Source organism: Nycticebus coucang, chromosome 9 (genome assembly GCF_027406575.1).
Source record: "Nycticebus coucang isolate mNycCou1 chromosome 9, mNycCou1.pri, whole genome shotgun sequence".
NCBI classification, from domain to species: domain Eukaryota; kingdom Metazoa; phylum Chordata; class Mammalia; order Primates; family Lorisidae; genus Nycticebus; species Nycticebus coucang.
In genome coordinates, this window is record NC_069788.1 from 43,741,648 (window position 1) to 43,762,688 (window position 21,041).

Sequence of the window (21,041 nt, forward strand, 5' to 3'; positions counted from 1 at the left end):
TTAAGGTTTTTATTTTATTTTATTATTACTTTTTTTTTTTTTTTTGGCATCACAGCTCACAGCAACCTCCAACTCCTGGGCTTAGGCGATTCTCTTCACCCTCCTGAGTAGCTGGGACCACAGCTGCCTGCCACAATGCCTGGCTATTTTTTCTTGTGGTTTGGCCAGAGCCAGGTTTGAACCCCCCACCTCTGGTATGTGGGGCCAGTACCATACTCACTAAACCACAGGCACCACCCCCACATTTCATTTTTGATGAAACTGTAATTGCTAACTATGCACTTCGTAGTTTATAATTTGATTTTTTTGTGTATGTGACTTTTTTTTTCTTTAAAACAGAGTCTCAAGCTATTGCTCTGGGTAGAATGCTGTGGCATCATAGCTCACGATAACCTCCAACTCTTAGCCTCAAGTGATCCTCTTGCCTCAGTTTTTCTATTTTAGTAGAGACGGGGTGTTGCTTTTGCTCAGGCTGGTCTTGAACTCATGAGCTCAAGCAATCCACCTGCCTCGGCCTCCCTGAGTGCTAGGATTACAGGTGTGAGCCACCGCGCCCAACCCTTGTGTGTGTGGCTTCTATCTTTTTGTTTTCACCCACATATTTCTTCTGTTTCTTATAGGAAAGTGTAGCTTTTAACTTTTTAGCTTTTGCTAAACATGTAGGATACTTCTCATTTAGTGGGGTCCTTCCTCTTATTTACCCTAACTTTGTAGTTTTGCTTAGAACCTAGGGAGATATTCAGGAGATACTTTTTTTTTTTTTTTTTTTTTGAGATAGCATGCTTTATTCTCTTGCCCAGGCTAGAGAGCCCATGGCATCAGCCTCACCCATAGCAACCTTCATCTCCTGAGTTCAAGCAATCCTCCTGCCTTAGCCTTCTGAGTAGCCCCAGCTAGCCACCACAGTGCCCACCTGATTTTTCTATATTTAGTAGAGATGAACTAACTGGTCTTGAACTTCTGAGCTCAAGTAATCCTCCCACTTCAACCTCCCAGAGTGTTAGCCACCACACCCTGCCCAAGAGATGCACTTTTTTTTTTTTTTTGTAGAGACAGGGTCTCACTTTATGGCCCTCAGTAGAGTGCCGTGGCCTCACACAGCTCACAGCAACCTCCAACTCCTGGGCTTAAGCAATTCTCTTGCCTCAGCCTCCCAAGTAGCTGGGACTACAGGCGCCCGCCACAACGCCCGGCTATTTTTTGGTTACAGTTCAGCCGAGGCCGGGTTTGAACCCACCATCCTCGGTATATGGGGCCGGCGCCTTACCGACTGAGCCACAGGCGCCGCCGGCAAGAGATGCATTTTTAACTTAGAGAAATTTATCTGAGAACAGATTTTCTTCTTCTTGTGAATGAAATCTAGCCAGTTAGTGCCTTTAACAGGTATAAATGATCCCATAGATGTAGTTTGTTTGGATACAGAGAAATGAAATATTCGTCCTTTCTCACTGTCCCTCAGTTACAATTAAACCCTAACTTCCTAAAATAAAGGTAGGATATTTAGTTTTAATCGCTTATATATGTTTCTTAGGGGGAAGAAATTTGTGGCAATGAAAGTAGTTAAAAGTGCTGAACATTATACTGAAACTGCACTTGATGAAATCCGGTTGCTGAAATCAGTGAGTATTAAGTCTTACATGTGAACTGCAAAGCATTAAAAGGTTTATTGAATTAAGACACTTGGGAAAGTGACAGATTCTTTAGCATGACTAATTTTTCCTGTAAATTTCCAATATCTATAAAGAGATAAAAGAAGACAATATTTACACATTCTATGCATATAGTAGGAAACTCGTGGGATATACTCCTTACACACATGAACCCCAAAAAAGAACCTTCAAATGAACAAAAATGATTATTGAGCATGTTTTGAGTTTTTTGTTTTGTTTTCTTTTGTTTTGAGACAGAGTCTCTTTGTCTCTCTCAGTAGAGTGCCATAGCTCACAGCAACCTCAAACTCTTGGGCTCAAGTGGTTTCTCTTACCTCACCTTCCCAAGTAGCTGGGACTATAGGCCCCTGTCACAATACCTAGCTATTTTTATTTTTATTTTTTTTAGAGATGAGGTCTCACTCTGACTCAGGCTGGTCTCAAACTCTTGAGCTCAGACAATCCACCCACCTCAGCCTCGCAGAGTGCTAGGATTACAGGTGTGAGCCACTGCACCCAGCCTCATTGAGCATGTTTTATGTGCCAGATAGCACTGCTGTAAATGTTTTTCTTTATGGTTAAAGGGAAGGTTGTGTGAGTAATTATATACCCTTATCTTATGCTTTCAAATCTTATAAAATACATAATATAAAAATACTGTATATATTCATCCCATTTATACTTGGAGACTTAACGTGAATTTTGTCAAATTTGTTTTCAATTTTGTTATAAATTAAGATGTCATGACTTGCGGTAGAAAGGCTTAAACTAAGAGTTGGAAAACCTGGGTTTAGGTTCAGCTTTACCCCATTATGTCCCCTCTCTCATCATGAAGTCTCATCATGAAAAACTTTAGATTTTTCATTCCTAAAGTGAAAGGATTAGACCAGGATATCTCTAAGGCACTATTTTTCAGAGCATCAATATAGGGAGCCTCATGCTCCAAAGTAAATTGTCATAGTACTTCTTTCATTGAGAAAGTTTTTCTATTAAAATTAAAAAGTCAGCTGAATAAACATTATAGTTAATGCTATAGTTGATTCGCACCCTGCAAAAGTTTTTTAATTCCTCACCGCCTGGTAACCAACATTTAATTTGGAGGCCACACTTTGAGAAGCAAAATGGTTGAATTAGAAAATAGTCTGTTGGTTATATTTTCTCTTGTGAACTGCCTCTGTAAGTTCTTTCTCTATTTGAGCTACTGAAATCTTAGTATGTTTTTAAAATAGATTTGTAAAAGCTTTTCCTTGAGTCAATTAGCCACAGGAATTCCTCCCCCACCATTTGGCTTTGTCTTTTGCTAACTACTGTCTCTTTCCCACTACAGGTTCGCAATTCAGACCCTAATGATCCAAATAGAGAAATGGTTGTTCAACTACTAGATGACTTTAAAATATCAGGAGTTAATGGAACACGTATCCTTTTAAGAACCCCTTAAGAAAAAATAATGAACTAACTTTGTTCCATAGAAAGGAATGAGATTTGTATAAATAGGGGTGTCTTTTCTCAAGACAAACTATAATAAAATTACTTTCTTCTACACTTACTATATACTTCTGAACATGGATCTGAATTATGTGTACTTTTGTGTGTTATGATTTTTTTTCCCCCAGGATATTCCCTTTTCCAGGTAGAATAAACTTAAGTGAAAAGAAACTTTTAGAAAATTGCCTGATACTATCAGCACAGACATTTTAAGAGAAGTAATTTTTTATGAAAAATACTGGGTAAACAAGAATTTCAGGTATGATTTTATTCATTTTAAAGAAGCTGTGAATACAGGCTATGTTTAGAATCTAAATGGGAGTCTGGACATGATAGTTCAAGCCTATAATCTTAGCACTCTGGGAGTCTGAGGAGGGTGGATTGCTTGAGCTTAGGAGTTCAAGACTAGACTGAGCAAGAGTAAGACTTCATCTCTACTAAAAATAGAAAAGCTAGCTGGGTGTTTTGCTGGGCACCTGTAGTCCTAGCTACTTGGTAGGCTGAGGCAAGAGAATTACTACATGTGACCAAGAGTTTTGAGGTTGCTGTGAGCTGTGAGACACCATGGCGCTTTACCCAGGGCATCAGCATGAGACTCTGTCTGGAAAAAAAAAGTAGAATCTAAATGGGTATGATAGTTCACATTCTATTATGAAAAAAAACTGACTTGTTTTGTGTTTTTATCTGGATTTTTAGAATTGTAGAGTTGGTGGGAATCTTAGCTAATTTTCTGTACCAGTCTATCAAAGTGACCTTCAGTGAGCTAATTGAAATTTTTTGCAACAACTGTGCTTAAATTACCTGTTCATAAACTGGTTTTAAATGATTAAAGAAAGAAATGTATCATTCTAGTTTTCTGTGCATGTTTAGCCTTTTTTTTATTTTAGCACTTATTCCTAATTACCATTGATTTTTTTTTTTTTTTTTTTTTTTTTTTTTAAGGAGATAGGGTACTTATGACTCCATAGTTTCATGAGGACTATGGGAAGAGATTTGAACAGAAAAGTAAGAAGAAAGGAGAGAAAATAGGTGATAATGTGAAAAGACTATCTATTGTTCTGAAGTTAGTTCTGAGTCATTTCTTGGAGAAATATAAATCACACTTCCCCAGTTGTCTAGGGAAAACTGCTACATTCATCTTAATACAGCATCTTATGCCTGTTGTGGTCACTTTGTAGATGGCTTACTCTATGTGTATGTGTTTTCAAAGTATTAAAACTGTTTACCAAGAAATTTTTAAAAACCCACACAGGACCTCATGATGGCCATTATATTCCATGTTACTTAGTCTTATAATGTTTGTCATTGTGCCAAATTTCTTTTTTTTTTTTTTTTTTTTTTTTGTAGAGACAGAGTCTCACTTTATGGCCCTTGGTAGAGTGCCATGGCATCACACAGCTCACAGCAGCCTCCAACTCCTGGGTTTAAGCGATTCTCTTGCCTCAGACTCCCAAGTAGCTTTACTAATTTGGGAATGTTAGAAGTAAAACAGTAGAACTATTCCACATAATCTCTGTAATGCTAAGGACCTTTATTTGACCCTATGTAGGAAGTCTAGAAAAATATCTTAGTGTTTTTGAATTTTATGTTCCAAGATATTTTCCAAACATTACTGGATGATCTCAGTTGTTTTGCTCCATTGATTCCCTATTTTATTTTTTTCTCACTTTGTCTTAGCTGTTCCTTCTTGTCTTTCCTCCTATTTATCTCCCAGCCTTCCTGGCTATTGCATTATTTGCTACTGTTAGAGATCAAAAGGAATGTAACTCAAGCCCCTTGCTGTTAAGGGTTAATGGTTTATGTCCTTCCCTTGCCCTACTTGTACCACAATGCAGAACACTTGCACAGAGCTCTACATCCACATTTTTGTGTGTGTCTGGTAGTACTGCTTTTTCTCTGGACCGCAGTCTTTCTTTATATTAAAATATAAAGGATGCTGAACTAGAAAGGTAGTTACTGTAGACTTCAATATGAACTGATTTACTCAAATTCCATGGCTGTTGATGGAGAATAGTGATTAAGAAGGGACAGCTGGTCTCTGCATAATGTTGACAGTAACCAGTGAATCATTATTGGCAACCTATATGATCTGTCTTTAGGATACTTTTTTTCTCTACTATTTGCTTTCCTTTTTTGTCAGCTCCTGATACATAGTGCATCCTAAATATGCTTATTCAATAATGTTTTCAGCGTTTTGCTATTTTCTTTACACCATCTCCCCAAGAGATTTTTTTTGTTTTTTGGGTTTTTTTTTTTTTTTTTTGGAGACAGAGCCTCAAAGCTGTCGCCCTGGGTAGAGTGCTGTGGCATCACAGCTCACAGCAATCTCCAACTCCTGGGCTCAAGCAATTCTCCTGCCTCCGCCACCCAAGTAGCTGGGACTACAGGTGCCCATCACAATGCCCAGCTATTTTTTGGTTGTAGCCGTCATTGTTGTTTGGAGGGCCCGGGCTGGATTCGAACTCCCCAGCTCAGGTGTATGTGGCTGGCCGCCTTAGCCGCTTGAGCCACGGGCACCCAGCCCAAGAGGTTTTTTTTTTTTTTTTTGTAGAGAGAGAGTCTTACTTTATCGCCCTTGGTAGAGTGCCGTGGCGTCACACAGCTCACAGCAACCTCCAAATCCTTGGGCTTAGGCGATTCTCTTGACTCAGCCTCCCAAGTAGCTGGGACTACAGGCGCCTGCCACAGTGCCCAGCTATTTTTTTGTTGTTGTTGTTGTTGCAGTTTGGCCGGGGCTGGGTTTGAACCCGCCACCCTCAGCATATGGGGCCGGCACCCTACCCGCTGAGCCACAGGCGCCGCCCTCCAAGAGGTTTTTTTTAAAGAATCCTTTTGGTTTTAATTATTGCTTCTTCTGATTTCTATATGTCAGTCTTCTTTCTCCCAAGCTATTTGGCTCTTCCTTTTTACTCTATAACCAGTTGATTATGATACTCTTTTTCTTTTGGATTTTTTTGAGACAAAGTTTCACTGTGTCACCATCAGTAGAGTGCCGTATTGTCACAGCTCACAGCAACCTCTAACTCTTAGGCTTAAGCAATTCTCTTGTCTCAGCTGCCCAAGTAGCTGGGACTACAGGCGCCCCCCACAACACCCAGCTATTTTTTTTTTTTTTTTTTTTTTTTTTTTTAATTGTAGTTGTCATTGTTGTTTGGCAGGCCCGGGCTGGGTTTGAACCCTCCAGCTCCGGTGTATGTGGCTGTTGCCCTAGCCTCTGACCTACAGGTGCTGAGCCTGTTTATGATATTCTATCCAGTTATTTCTTATTTTTAAGCCACGAAATGTGTGGTCATTTTTATATCACTACTTTTAAATAAAAACAGTATCATCAAATTTTAATGCTTATCTCAACAAATAAAAATTAAGCAAATTCAAGCTGGAAAGATAAAATAATAGCTTTAAAATTTTATTTACCCTTTTTTACATTTTAAAAATCTTATTTTGATAAGTTTCAAGTATAAAAAAGTAGAAGACTTTAATGAATCCTCACAGATTCATTGCCCATTTCAGGAGTTATCAAACTGTAGCCAATCTTTGTCCTTTTTTTTAGTGACAGAGTCTCATTTTGTCGTCCTCAGTAGAGTGCCGTGGCGTCACAGCAACCTCCAGTTATTGGGCTTGGGTGATTCTCTTGCCTCAGCCTCCCAAGTAGCTGGGACTACAGGTTCCTGCCACAACGCCCGCCATTTTTTTGTTGCAGTTTGGCCAGGGCCGGGTTCAAACCTGCCATCTTCAGTGTATGAGTCCGGCGTCCTACTCACTGAGCCACAGGCGCCGCCCCTTACTTTATTTTTACCTCCTGATAATTTTATAGCCAATAGTAGATATCTATTTTTTTTTTTCAGATTTTGACATTTTGTTAAAAGACAAAGATTCTTTTAAAATACATAACCCCAACGTAATTATTATAACTAGAAATAAAGATTAGAACCAGTTTCTTAGTTATAATTTTCTATAGTCAGGTTTTAGTCTTAAGTGTCTCATGCTTTTTTTTTCTTTCAGTTTTAATTTTGTTTAGTTTGTTTTTTGTTTGGTTTGGTTTGGTTTGGTCTTCAAGGCAGTCTCACCTGTTCCCCAGGCTAGAGTGCTATGGCATCAGCCTGGGTCATAGCAACCTCAAACTCCTGGGCTCACGCAATTCTCTTGTCTCAGCCTCCCAGAGTAGCTGGGACTATAGGCATGCACAACCACTCCCAGCTAATTTTTTTCCTATTTTCTGTAGAGGCAGAGTCTTACTTTTGGGTAGGCTAGTCTTAAACTCAGGAACTCAAGAGATCCTCCTGCCTCTACCTCCCAGAGTGCTAGGATTACAGACATGAGCCACTGTGCCTGGCCCAGTTTTTTATTTTTTGTCTAATCTTTGTTACTGTGTTAAAATGCACATAACATAAAATTTACCATCTTAAATATTTTGAAGTGTATAGTTCATTGAAATTAAATGCACCGATAACGTTGTACAGTCACCACTACCATCATCTTAAGTTTTCATCTTCTAAAGCTGAGATTTAATACCCATTAAGTGTATATATCTCATTGGTTTATTATATTGTTTAAGTCCTCTGTTTCCTTCTGTCTGCTTATTCTATCCATTATTGAGAGTATAGTATTAAAGTATCCAATACTATTATATAACTGTTTCTCTTAATTGTGTTTTTGTTTCATATATTTTTTGTGATCTGTTAATGTAAATTAACAACAAATATCTTTAGTTGTTATCTTGCTGTATTGAACCTTTTAATAATAAACAATTCTTTTTTGTCTCCTGTAACTTTTTGATTTACAGTATATTTGTCTATTATTCATCTAGCCACACTTAATTTCTTTTGATTATGACTTGCATGGAATCTCTTTCTTCATCCTTTCACTTTCAATCTGTTTGTGTCCTTGGATCTATAGTGAGACTTTTGGCCAGGCACAGTGGCTCATGCCTATCATCCTAGCACTTCGGGAGCCCAAAGCAAGAAGATTGCTTAAGCTCAGGAGTTTGAGATCAGACTTGAGGAACATAGTGAAACTCTACAAAATATAGAAAAAATTAGCCATGTGGGGTGACACATATCTGTAGTCCCAGCTACTTGGAAAGCTGAGGCAGAAGGATCACTTAAGCCTAGGGGTTTGAGGTTGCAAGGAGCTATGATGATGTCACTGCACTGTAGCATAGGTAACAGAGTGAGTCTGTCTCCCGGCAAAACAATAATCAAACAAAAGAGAGGGAACCTCTTATAAACAGCATATAGGTAGATCCTATTTTTTTTATCCATTTTGCAAATCTTTGAATGGAGGATATAATCCATTTATTTATTTTTTGTTAAGCAGGCCCAGGCTAGGTTCGAACCTGCCAACCCTTATGCACAAGGCTGGGGCTCTAAGCACTGAGCTACAGGTGCCTAGCTGACACACAATGTTTACATTTAAAGTAATTACTGGTGAGTTACTGACATCTTTCATTTTGCTGTTGTTTTCTGTATGCCTTATTCCTTTTTTGGCTTATTTCATTCATTATAATCTATTGTGTTGACTTTTCCCATTTTCTTTTGTGTATATTATTAATTACATTTGCTTATTTCTTTATTAATTTTTTTTGGTTTTTTTTTTTGTTGTTGTAGAGACAGAGTCTCACTGTACCGCCCTCGGGTAGAGTGCCGTGGCGTCACACGGCTCACAGCAACCTCTAACTCTTGGGGTTATGCGATTCTCTTGCCTCAGCCTCCTGAGCAGCTGGGACTACAGGTGCCCGCCACAACGCCGGCTATTTTTTTGTTGTTGTTGTTGCAGTTTGGCCGGGGCTGGGTTTGAACCCGCCACCCTCGACATATGGGGCCAGCGCCCTACTCACTGAGCCACAGGTGCTGCCCTTCTTTATTAATTTTTATTTATTTTTTTGAGACAGAGTCTCACTGTGTCGCCTTGGGTAGAATGCCAGGGCATCACAGCTCACAACAACCTCAAACTCTTGGGCTTAGGCGATTCTCTTCCCTCAGCCTCCTGAGTAGCTATTTTTATTTATTTATCTTGGTTTAAGGCAAGCTTTCTCTCTGCCTCCCAGGCTGAAGAACAGTAGCCTGGTCAGAGCTCACACTGAGCTCAAGTGATTCTCCTGTGTAGCTAGGGCTACAGCCATGTGCCACCACACCCTGCTAATTTTTGTGGAGACAGGGTTTTGCTATTAGCCAGCCAGGTCTCAAACTAGCAGTTCTCCTATCTCTGCCTCCCAGACTGCTAGGATTACAACTGTGATCCCCAGCTAATTTTTTTTTCTTTTCTCTTTGCTTTGCTTTTTGGCTTTTTTTTTTTTTAATGGGGTTCCATTTTTTTTTTTTTTATTGTTGGGGATTCATTGAGGGTACAATAAGCCAGTTACACTGAATTGTTAGGTAAAGTCCCTCTTGCAATCATGTCTTGCCCCCATAAAGTGTGACACACACTAAGGCCCCACCCTCCTCCCTCCATCCCTCTTTCTGCTTCCCCCCCCATAACCTTAATTGTCATTAATTGTCCTCATATCAAGATTGAGTACATAGGATTCATGCTTCTCCATTTTTGTGATGCTTTACTGAGAATAATGTCTTCCACTTCCATCCAGGTTAATACGAAGGATGTAAAGTCTCCATTTTTTTTAATGGCTGAATAGTATTCCATGGTATACATATACCACAGCTTGTTAATCCATTCCTGGGTTGGTGGGCATTTAGGCTGTTTCCACATTTTGGCAATGGTAAATTGAGCTGCAATAAACAGTCTAGTACAAGTGTCCTTATGATAGAAGGATTTTTTTCCTTCTGGGTAGATGCCCAGTAATGGGATTGCAGGATCGAATGGGAGGTCTAGGTTGAGTGCTTTGAGGTTTCTCCATACTTCCTTCCAGAAAGGTTGTACTAGTTTGCAGTCCCACCAGCAGTGTAAAAGTGTTCCCTTCTCTCCACATCCACGCCAGCATCTGCAGTTTTGAGATTTTGTGATGTGGGCCATTCTCCCTGGGGTTAGATGATATCTCAGGGTTGTTTTGATTTGCATTTCTCTAATGTATAGAGATGATGAACATTTTTTCATGTGTTTGTTAGCCTTTCGTCTGTTGTCTTTAGAGAAAGTTCTATTCATGTCTCTTGCCCATTGATATAAGGGATTGTTGGCTTTTTTCACGAGGATTAATTTGAGTTCTCTATAGATCCTAGTTATCAAGCTTTTGTCTGATTGAAAATATGCAAATATCCTTTCCCATTGTGTAGGTTGTCTTTTTGCTTTGGTTATTGTGTCCTTAGCTGTACAGAAGCTTTTCAGTTTAATGAAGTCCCATTTGTTTATTTTTGTTGTTGTTGCAATTGCCATGGCAGTCTTCTTCATGAAGTCTTCCCCCAGGCCAATATCTTCCAGTGTTTTTCCTATGCTTTCTTTGAGCATTTTTATTGTTTCATGCCTTAAATTTAAGTCCTTTATCCATCTTGAATCAATTTTTGTGAGTGGGGAAAGGTGTGGGTCCAGTTTCAGTCTTTTACATGTAGACATCCAGTTCTCCCAACACCATTTATTGAATAGGGAGTCTTTCCCCCAAGGTAAGTTCTTGTTTGGTTTATCAAAGATTAGGTGGTTGTAAGATGTTAGTTTCATTTCTTGGTGTTCAATTCGATTCCAAGTGTCTATGTCTCTGTTTTTGTGTCAGTACCATGCTGTCTTGACCACTCTGGCTTTGTAGTACAGACTAAAATCTGGTATGCTGATGCCCCCAGCTTTATTTTTGTTACTAAGAACTGCCTTAGCTATACGGGGTTTTTTCCGGTTCCATACAAAACGCAGAATCATTTTTTCCAAATCTTGAAAGTACGATGTAGGTACTTTGATAGGAATGGCATTGAATAGGTAGATTGCTTTGGGAAGTATAGACATTTTAACAATGTTGATTCTTCCCATCCATGAGCATGGTATGTTCTTCCATTTGTTAATATCCTCTGCTATTTCCTTTCTGAGGAGTTCATAGTTTTCTTTATAGAGGTCCTTCACCTCCTTCGTTAGGTATATTCCTAGGTATTTCATTTTCTTTGAAACTATGGTGAAGGGAGTTGTGTCCTTAATTAGCTTCTCCTCTTGACTGTTATTGGTGTATACAAAGGCTACTGACTTGTGGACATTGATTTTATATCCTGAAACATTACTGTATTTTTTGATGACTTCTAGGAGTCTTGTGGTTGAGTCTTTGGGGTTCTCTAAGTATAAGATCATGTCGTCAGCAAAGAGGGAGAGTTTGACCACCTCTGCTCCCATTTGGATTCCCTTTATTTCCTTGTCTTGCCTAATTGTATTGGCTAGAACTTCCAGCACTACGTTGAATAGTAAAGGTGACAGAGGACAACCTTGTCTGGTTCCAGTTCTAAGAGGAAAAGCTTTCAGTTTTACTCCATTCAGTAAAATATTGGCTGTGGGTTTGTCATAGATAGCTTCAATCAGTTTTAGAAATGTGCCACCTATGCCTATACTCTTCAGTGTTCTAATTAGAAAAGGATGCTGGATTTTATCAAATGCTTTTTCTGCATCTATTGAGAGGATCATGTGATCTTTATTTTTGCCTCTGTTAATATGGTGGATAACGTTTATGGACTTGCGTATGTTAAACCAGCCTTGCATCCCTGGGATGAAGCCTACTTGATCATGATGAATGACTTTTTTGATGATAAGCTGTAATCTATTGGCTAGGATTTTGTTGAGAATTTTTGCATCTATATTCATGAGTGAGATTGGTCTGAAATTCTCCTTTTTGTTTGGGTCTTTTCCTGGTTTTGGTATCAGGGTGATGTTTGCTTCATAGAATGTGTTGGGGAAGATTCCTTCTTCCTCAGTTTTTTGTAATAATTTCTGCAGTACAGGAATAAGCTCTTCCTTGAAGGTTTGATAGAATTCTGGAGTGAAGCCATCTGGACCAGGGCATTTTTTAGTTGGAAGCTTTTTTATTGTTTCTTTGATCTCAGTGCTTGAAATTGGTCTGTTCAGGAGGTCTATTTCTTCCTGGCTAAGTCTAGGGAGAGGGTGTGATTCCAAATATTGATCCATTTCCTTCACATTGTCAAATTTCTGGGCATAGAGTTTCTGGTAGTATTCAGAGATGATCTCTTGTATCTCTGTGGGATCAGTTGTTATTTCCCCTTTATCGTTTCTTATTGAGGTTATTAGAGATTTTACTTTTCTATTTCTAGTTAGTCTGGCCAATGGTTTATCTATTTTATTTATGTTTTCAAAAAACCAACTCCTTGTTTCATTAATTTTCTGAATGATTCTTTTGTTTTCAATTTCATTGATCTCTGATTTGATTTTGGATATTTCTTTTCTTCTACTGAGTTTAGGCTTAGATTGTTCTTCTTTTTCCATTTCCATAAGATCTCTTGTGAGATTGTTGATGTGCTCTCTTTCTGTTTTTCGAATGTAGGCATCTAAAGCAATGAATTTTCCTCTCAAAACTGCTTTTGCAGTATCCCACAGGTTTTGGTAGCTTGTGTCTTCATTGTTGTTATGCTCAAGGAAGTTAATGATCTCCTGTTTTATTTCTTCCTTCACCCATCTGTTATTCAACAGAAGATTGTTTAATTTCCATGCCTTTGGGTGCGGTTGAGCATTTTTGTTAGAGTTGAGTTCCACCTTTAGTGCCTTATGGTCTGAAAAGATACAAGGTAAAATTTCAATTCTTTTGATTCTGTTGATATTTGTTTTGTGTCCCAGGATATGATCAATTTTGGAGAATGTTCCATGGGGTGATGAGAAGAATGTATATTCTTTATCTTTGGGGTGGAGTGTTCTATATGCGTCTATCAAGCATAGTTGTTCTAGGGTCTTATTTAAATCTCTTACATCTTTGTTTAATTTCTGTTTAGAGGATCTGTCCAGCTCTGTAAGAGGTGTGTTAAAGTCCCCTGTTATGATGGTATTATCAGATATCATATTGCTCAGACTGAGTAAGGTCTGCTTCAAGAATCTGGGAGCATTTAAATTGGGTGCATACATATTTAGAATTGAAATGTCTTCTTGTTGTAGTTTTCCCTTGACCAATATAAAGTGACCATCTTTGTCTTTTTTGACTTTAGTTGCTTTAAATCCACATGTATCTGAAAATAAGATTGCAACTCCTCTTTTCTTCTGAATTCCATTTGCCTGAAAAGTTGTCTTCCAACCCTTGACTCGGAGCTTTAATTTGTCTTTTGAAGCCAGGTGTGTTTCTTGCAGACAGCAAATGGATGGCTTGTGTTTTTTAATCCAGTCAGCCAATCTATGTCTCTTCAGTGGGGAATTCAAGCCATTAACATTTATTGAGATAATTGATAAGTGTGGTAGTATTCTATTCATCTTATTTGGTGAGAGTCCATTGCTTAGTTTTTATCTTTTGCATCAGTGTGGAGGTTAGGTTCTGTCCTTTGATTTCTGAGTTCTTACTTTGCTGCTGATCCATTGTGGTGGTCAGTGTGCAGAACAGGTTGAAGTATTTCCTGTAGAGCTGGTCTTGTTGTGGCGAATTTCCTCAATGTTTGTATATCCGTAAATGATTTGATTTCTCCGTCAATTTTGAAGCTTAGCTTAGCAGGGTACAGAATTCTGGGCTGGAAATTGTTCTGTTTAAGTAGATTAAAGGTAGATGACCATTGTCTTCTTGCTTGGAAAGTTTCATTAGAGAAGTCTGCGGTAACTCTGATGGATTTGCCCCTGTAGGTCAACTGGCGCTTACTCCTGGCAGCTTGCAGAATCTTTTCTTTTGTCTTGACTTTGGACAGGTTCATCACAATGTGTCTTGGAGAAGCTCGGTTAGAGTTGAGGCGACCCGGGGTCCGATATCCCTCTGAAAGCAGTGTGTCAGAATCTTTGGTGATGTTTGGGAAATTTTCTTTTATAATATTCTCTAGTATGGCTTCCATTCCTCTGGGGCATTCTTCTTCCCCTTCTGGAATTCCTATAACTCGTATGTTGGAACGCTTCATAAAGTCCCATAATTCTGACAGTGAACGTTCTGCTTTCTCTCTCTTCTTTTCTGCCTCTTTTACTGTCTGAGTTATCTCAAGAACTTTGTCTTCTACCTCTGAAATTCTTTCTTCTGCATGGTCTAGCCTGTTGCTGATACTTTCCATTGCATCTTTAAGTTCCCTAATTGACTGTTTCAGTTCCTTCAGGTCTGCTATATCCTTTTTATATTCTTCATATCGTTCATCTCTTATTTGATTCTGTTTTTGGATTTCCTTTTGGTTATTTTCCACTTTATTAGCAATTTCCTTCATTGTTTCCATCATTTCTTTCATTGTTTTCAACATGTGTATTCTAAATTCCCTTTCTGTCATTCCTAACATTTCTATACTGGTGGAATCATCTGCAGTAGCTACCTCATGGTCCCTTGGTGGGGTTGTTCTAGACTGGTTCTTCATGTTGCCTGGAGTTTTCTGCTGATTCTTCCTCATGAGTGATTTCTTTTATCTGTTTCCTTGCCCTAATTTTCCTTTCACTTCCTCTTGCTCTTTAAGTTCTTGTGCCTGTGGAAGTTGTGGGCGGGTTTAGACGGATTGAACACACGCGACCACTTGCAGGTTTTCCACTGTTTTAGTCCTCCTCTTGGGGTCCAGAAGTCTCTCACTGACTTCCTGTGTCCTCATAGGAGTGATGATAGGCAGTTCCCACCAGCCAGAGATGCCTGGAGTCCTATCTCCCCAGACTCACGGTGCCCAGATGCAAGGAAGCTGTTACTCGGCTGCCATCTTGCTCCGCCTCCCTTTTGGCTTTTTTCTTTTCTTGAAAAAGTCTTGCTGTGTTACCCTGGGTAGAGTGCAGTGGCGTAGTTGTAGCTCATTGCAACCTCCAACTCAGGGCTTAAACAGTCCTCCTGAGTAGCTAGGACTACAGGCATGTGCCACCATGCCTGGCTAATTATTTTTAGAGACTGGGTCTCTCTCTTGCACATGCTTGTCTCAAACTCTTGAGCTCAAGTAGTCTTCTTGCCTTGATCTTCCATAGTGCTAGGTAGGAGTAGAGGCATTAGCCACTGCGCCTGGCCTGTTTTTCTTTTTTATAGAGACGGGAGTCTTGCTGTATTGCTTAGGCTAGTCTCAAACTCCTGGCTTCAAATGATCCTCTCAAGTCAGCCTCCTAACGTGCTGAGATTATGAGTGTGAGCCATTGCACCCAACCTCTTTTATATGTATTCTATAGCTGTCCTCTTTGCTTTTACCATGGGGATTACATATCATTCTAGGGTTGTAACACTCTATAATTTGAATTTTATCAGCTTAATTTTAGTATCATAAAAAAACTCTATTCCTTTAATAGTTCTGTAGTCATCCTATTTAGTTATTGATGTTACAAAGTTATGTCCTTATGAATTGTGTGCTCCAAAACATCAATGAATAGTTCTTTCAAAAGATTAGTTTTGGTTTTTTGTGTGTTTTTTTTTTTGTTTGTTTTTGAGACAGAGTCTGATTATGTCACCCCCTCAGTAGAGTGCATCACTGCTCACAGCAACCTCTAACTCTTGGGCTTAAGCTATTGTCTTGCCTCAGTCTCCCAAGTAGCTCGGATTACAGGCGCCCGACACAACTCCCAGCTATTTTTTTTTTTTTTTTTGTAGTTGTCGTTTAGCAGGCCCAGGTCTGGTTCGAACCCGCCTGCCCCGGTGTATGTGGCCAGCACCTTAACCACTGAGCTGTAGGCACCGAGCCAAAAGATTAGTCTCTTAAATTGTGTAGAAAACAAAGTGTGGAGTCACAAATCAAAGTTACATTAATGGTGGTAGACTAATGATTTTTTAAATATATTAGTCTCTAGCTGGTAAACTTATGATTTTTAGCTGGTAGACTAATGATTTTTTAAATGTATTAATCTCTTAAATCAGAAGAAAACAAAAAGTTGAGTTACAAACCATTGTTAAAATAATATTAGCTTTTATGATTGTCTGTGTGTTTACCTTTACTGAGATCTTTATTTCTTTATATGGCTTTGAGTTGTAGTGTCCCTTTGTTTTACTTTGGAAGAATCACTTGACCATTTCTTGCAGGGCATGTCCAATATTAATAAACACTTTCAGCCTTTGTTTACATAACAGACATTCTCATATAGTCTGTTTTGGGGCACACAAGTATAAAGATGTAACTTCTTTAAGCTCTTTGTTTATATGGGAATGTCTGACTTTCTCCCTCACTTTTGAAGGAGAATTTTACTATATATAGGATTTGTGGTTGACATTCTTTTTCTTTTAGCACTTTGGCAACCAGAAGCCAGTGAGCCAATACATTCAAAGTTTCTGATGAGAAATTTACTAATTTGCTAATCTCGATTGAGGATCCCTTGTAACAAGTCACTTCTCTCTTGATGCTTTCAAGTTTCCATCTTTGTTTTTGAAAAGTTTTGTTAGATCATCTTGGTGCAGGTCTCTTTGAGTTCATCTTATTTGGAGTTCATTGAGCTTTTGAGTAAGTCTTTCATAAAATTTGGACAGTTTTTAGCTATTATTGCTTCAGATAGTCTCTCTGCCCCTTTCTCTTCATTTTCTTCTGGGACTGTGTGTTTGTTTGGTTTGACGTATCCCGCAGGTCCTTTAAGCTCTGTTCACTTTTCTTTAATCTTTTTTCTGTTTCTCAGACTCTAATTTCTATTATCTAACTTCAAGTTTGTTGATCTTCCTTCTGTGTGCTCAAATCTGCCTTTAAATCCCTGTGGTGAATTTTTCATGTCAGTTACTGTACTTATCAGCTCTAGAATTTCTTTTTGGCTTTTTATGTTTTCTGATTCTTTGTTGATGTTTCCATTTTGTTCATATAGCATTTTATTAACTTTTTCTGACCTTTAGTTCCTTGAGATCTTTAAAAGAATTGTTTTAAAGATTTTGTCTAAGGGGTCTATGAGATATTTTTCAGAGACAAAGATCCTTTCTTTTGATTTATATTTTTGTTTTCAATATATCATTCTTCTCGTTTCTTTGTGGTTTCTGTTTGTTTTGGTGTTGGTTATTGAAAACTGGGCATTTGATGTGGTGCCTGTGGCTTATTGAGTCTTATTGAGTAGGGCGCCTGCCCCCTATACCAAGGGTAGCAGGTTCAAACCTGGCCCCGGCCAAACTGCAGCAACAACCAAAAAAAATAGCTGGTGTTGTGGCGGGCACCTGTAATCCCAGCTACTTAAGGCAAGAGAATCAATCGCCTAAGCCCAAGAGCTGGATGTTGCTGTGAGCTATGATGCCACAGCACTCTACTGAGGGCAACAAAGTGAGACTCTGTCTCAAAAAAACAAAAATGGGTGGTGCCTGTGGCTCAGTGAGTAGGGCACCTGTCCCATATACCGAGGGTGGTGGGTTCAAACCCTGCACTGGCCAAAATGCAATAAAAAAAATAAAAATATTAAAAAAAGAAAACTGGTCATTTGACTCTAGTATAGTATCTCTGGAACTCAGATTCAACCCCTTCCCCAGAATTTCCTTTTTGTTAATCTTTCTATTGTTTTGATATTTTTGGTTATTATAAGCTGTCTGTTCCAAGGATCAGCCTGAAATGTAAACTAAAAGTCATCTGAGGTCTTTTCTGAGTCTTATCCTTTCCCTGGGCATTCATAATCATTTTCTAATTTTCCCTAGATACACAGTTGCTTTTGAATATCCTGACCTTTACTGTCTGGCTCTCAAAGGAGAAAAAAACGAGAAAATGTAGGAGAGGAAAGAGGGCTACAGTCCTTTTAATCCTCTGGAAGTCACTTTAGCCAGTGGAGGAAGGACTTAAAACAATGTGAGGGAAGGCATAAAAATGTCCACTCACCTCTTTGCACTTCTTTGATTGGCAGCAGCAATCAGGGATCACGGAGCACAGATCTCTGATATTAAGATAGGCTCCTTATTGCCCACTGTGTCTCTGGCAAGCTGTGTATAGGTTTGGGTTGGAGGGTAGGTGGCTGCTACTGTGCTAAGACCTAGAATTAACCAAAATTAACTAATTATTACCCAGACCTCCCCCTGGAAGTTGTGAGCCTTTAATGGATTCCAGAGTTCCAAAAAAATCACAGTAGACAGATTCTGCCAGTGTATTGGTTGCCTTGGTGGGGAAACAGATTTCTGGTGATTTCAAACTCCACTCAGAGTGTTCTCTACTTGTTTATTCTTTGAGTCAGGATCCACATGAAATTTTGGCAGGTCTTTGTTATTTGACATCATGATGTTCAGGTTCATCTTATAAATTTCCTGTCCAAATCTAAAATCATGCATTTCTCTGAGAACTTTTTAATGGGAAATGGCATCAGAAATCAAAGCACTAGAGGTATGCTTTGCTACTGGGGTAATTGTTGCCTTTTATGACTTGATTCATTGCAAAAGCAGATACATTGACCTCCTTTCTCTCTTCTTTTTTTTTTTTTTTTTTTGTTTTGAGTCCCTCTAATTGGCTCTACAGCTTACTCTTAGAAGTTTGTTTTAGATTATTTTACCTCCTTGTGTTTCATTTTGGATTATTTCTTTTGCTGTGCTTTAAAATTAATTAAAGTTAACTACTCCATTGTGTCTAATGTGCTATTTATTTCATCCAGTGTGTTTTCATCTTTCATGGTGTACTTTTCATCTCATGCTGTTTTTTTTAGTCTTCTTTCAGTATCTCTACATCTTACTTTTTGAACATATAAAAATACAGCTATTGTGGTGCCTGTGGCTCAAGGAGTAGGGCGCTGGTCCCGTATGCCAGAGGTGGCGGGTTCAAACCAGCCCCGGCCAAAAAAAAACATAAAAATACAGCTATTATAACCATTTAATGTCCTGGTCTAATTCTAACATCTATGTTGATTCTGGTCAGTTTCAAATGACTGATTCTAATTTTGGATGCAATTTCTGCATTCTTGCTACCTGGTAATCACATTGTGAGTTTCACCTTGTTGGCTGCTGGATATTTTGTATTCCTGTAAAAAAATCTTCAGCTTTGTTCTGGGATGCAGTTACTTGGAAAGTGATCTTATCATATTTTACTTTTATGTTTTGTTAAGTGAGTCCAAAGCAGTGCTTAGTGTGGATCTGATCATTTCCCTCTTCTGAGGCAAGATCTTCCCAAATATCCGATCCAATGCCCTGTGACTGAATTTTCCTAGTCTTTTGGGTGGGATCAAAGCACTGTTCCAAGTCCTATGCAAATGCTGAGTGTTGTTCCCTCTAATCCTTTCAGATGGATTTTTTTCCTATCTTTGCTACTTTCTTGACATACATGTGCTTTTTGATACTCTGTCAAATATTTGCAGGGGACCCTCTGCAGATACCCAGTTCTCTCTTTCGGCAGCTGTATCTTCTCTGGTTATCCTGTTCACTAGCTGGTTGGGTCTCTCCAGACTCTCAGCTCCATTTCTTCAACTTATGGAGTCTACTTGGAGAGTCTTAAGATAGTAAGATGGGGTGATCTTAGAGTTCAACTCGTTTGTTTTCAGTTTTTAGGAATCACTGCCCCCTTTGCCTGATATCCAGGGTCTTTATATATTTTGTCTGTTTTTGTTCTTGCTTTTTCAAACAGGAGAATAAAGCCAGTCCCTGATACTCAGTCTTGGCTGAAGTAGAAGTTCATAGGTTTTTATATTTAACTCTTAAGAAATGGTCAACCCATTTTCCAAAGTAGTTGTACCATTTTATACTGGCATAATATGAATTCTCATTGTTCTACATTTTCACCAAAGTTGATGATGTTAGTCTTTTTTTATTACAGGCATTTTAGTGAGCTTGAGATGGTATTGTGTTGTAATTCTTACGTATGTATTTATTTAAGACAAAGTCTTGCTCTGTCTAGAGTGCATTGACTCAAAAATAGCTCACTGCAACCTCAGACTCCTGGGGTCTTGAGGATTACTCAAGTAATCCTGCATCAGCCTCTTGAGTAGCTGGGACTACAGGCATGCACCCCCACACTGGTAATAAGATATATATATATATATTTTTTTTTTTTTTTTTTTTTGGGATGAGTTAGAGTCTCACTATGTCACCCTTGGTAGAATACCATGGCATCACAGCTCACAGCAACCTCAAACTCTTGGACTTAAGTGATTCTCTTGCTTCAGCCTCCCACGTAGCTGGGACTACAGGCACCTGCCATAACACCCAGCTATTTTTTGTTGTTGTTGTAGTTGTTGTTGTAGTTGTCGTTGTTTAGCAGGCCTGGGCCAGGTTCAAACCTGCCAGCTCTGGTGTATGTGGCCGGTGCCTTAACTACTGAGCTACAGGCACCAAGCCTAATTTTCCTATTTTTAGTAGAGACAGGGTCTCACTCTTGCTCAGGCTGGTCTTCAAATCCTGACATCAAGTAATCCCCTTGCCTTGGTCTCCCAGAGTGCTAGGATTACAGACTTGAGTCACTGTCCCCAGCCACATATTATAATTTTGATTTATGTTTCACTGAGGTTATCATGTCCCCTTAATCTTTCATTTAAAACAGTTAATTTCATGACATTAGACGACCTTTTTATTTTCTTTTTTTCTTTCCTTTTGTTTATTTAAGAATCCCGGCTACTGAGGCAGGTGGATTGCCTGAGCTCACAGGTTCAAGACCAGCCAGGGCTAGAGTGAGACCTCATCTCTAAAAATAGCTGGGCATTGTGGCGGTCACCTATAGTCCCAGCTACTTGGGAGGCTGAGGCAAGAGTATTGCTTGAGCCCAAGAGTTTGACGTTGCTATGAACTATGACACCATGGCACTCTACCCAAAGCAACAAAGTGAGACTCTTCAAAAAAAAAAAAAAAAAAAACAATCCAGGCTAGTTGTTTTGTGCCTTAATTTGTATTTGTCTGATTGTTTCCTCATAATTAAATTCACATCAATCATTTTTGTCAGGTATACCACATGGGTGGTGTTTTGTTCACAGTGTATTGCATCAGAAGGCACATGACTTGAATTTGTTCTTGTCATTGGTAATAATAAGTTTTATCATTTGATTAAGACATTGCCTTCTTTT

The 21,041-nt window shown here is 38.9% G+C and overlaps 1 protein-coding gene across 1 annotated transcript in view; it reads left to right on the plus strand.

The window, feature by feature from the left end:
* SRPK1 (SRSF protein kinase 1) overlaps positions 1-21,041 on the plus strand; it is a 90,855-nt gene that overhangs the window by 41,776 nt on the left and 28,038 nt on the right. The window contains 2 exon segments of the mRNA XM_053603812.1: positions 1,532-1,619; positions 2,977-3,064. Coding sequence (XP_053459787.1) covers positions 1,532-1,619; positions 2,977-3,064 — 176 coding nt within the window.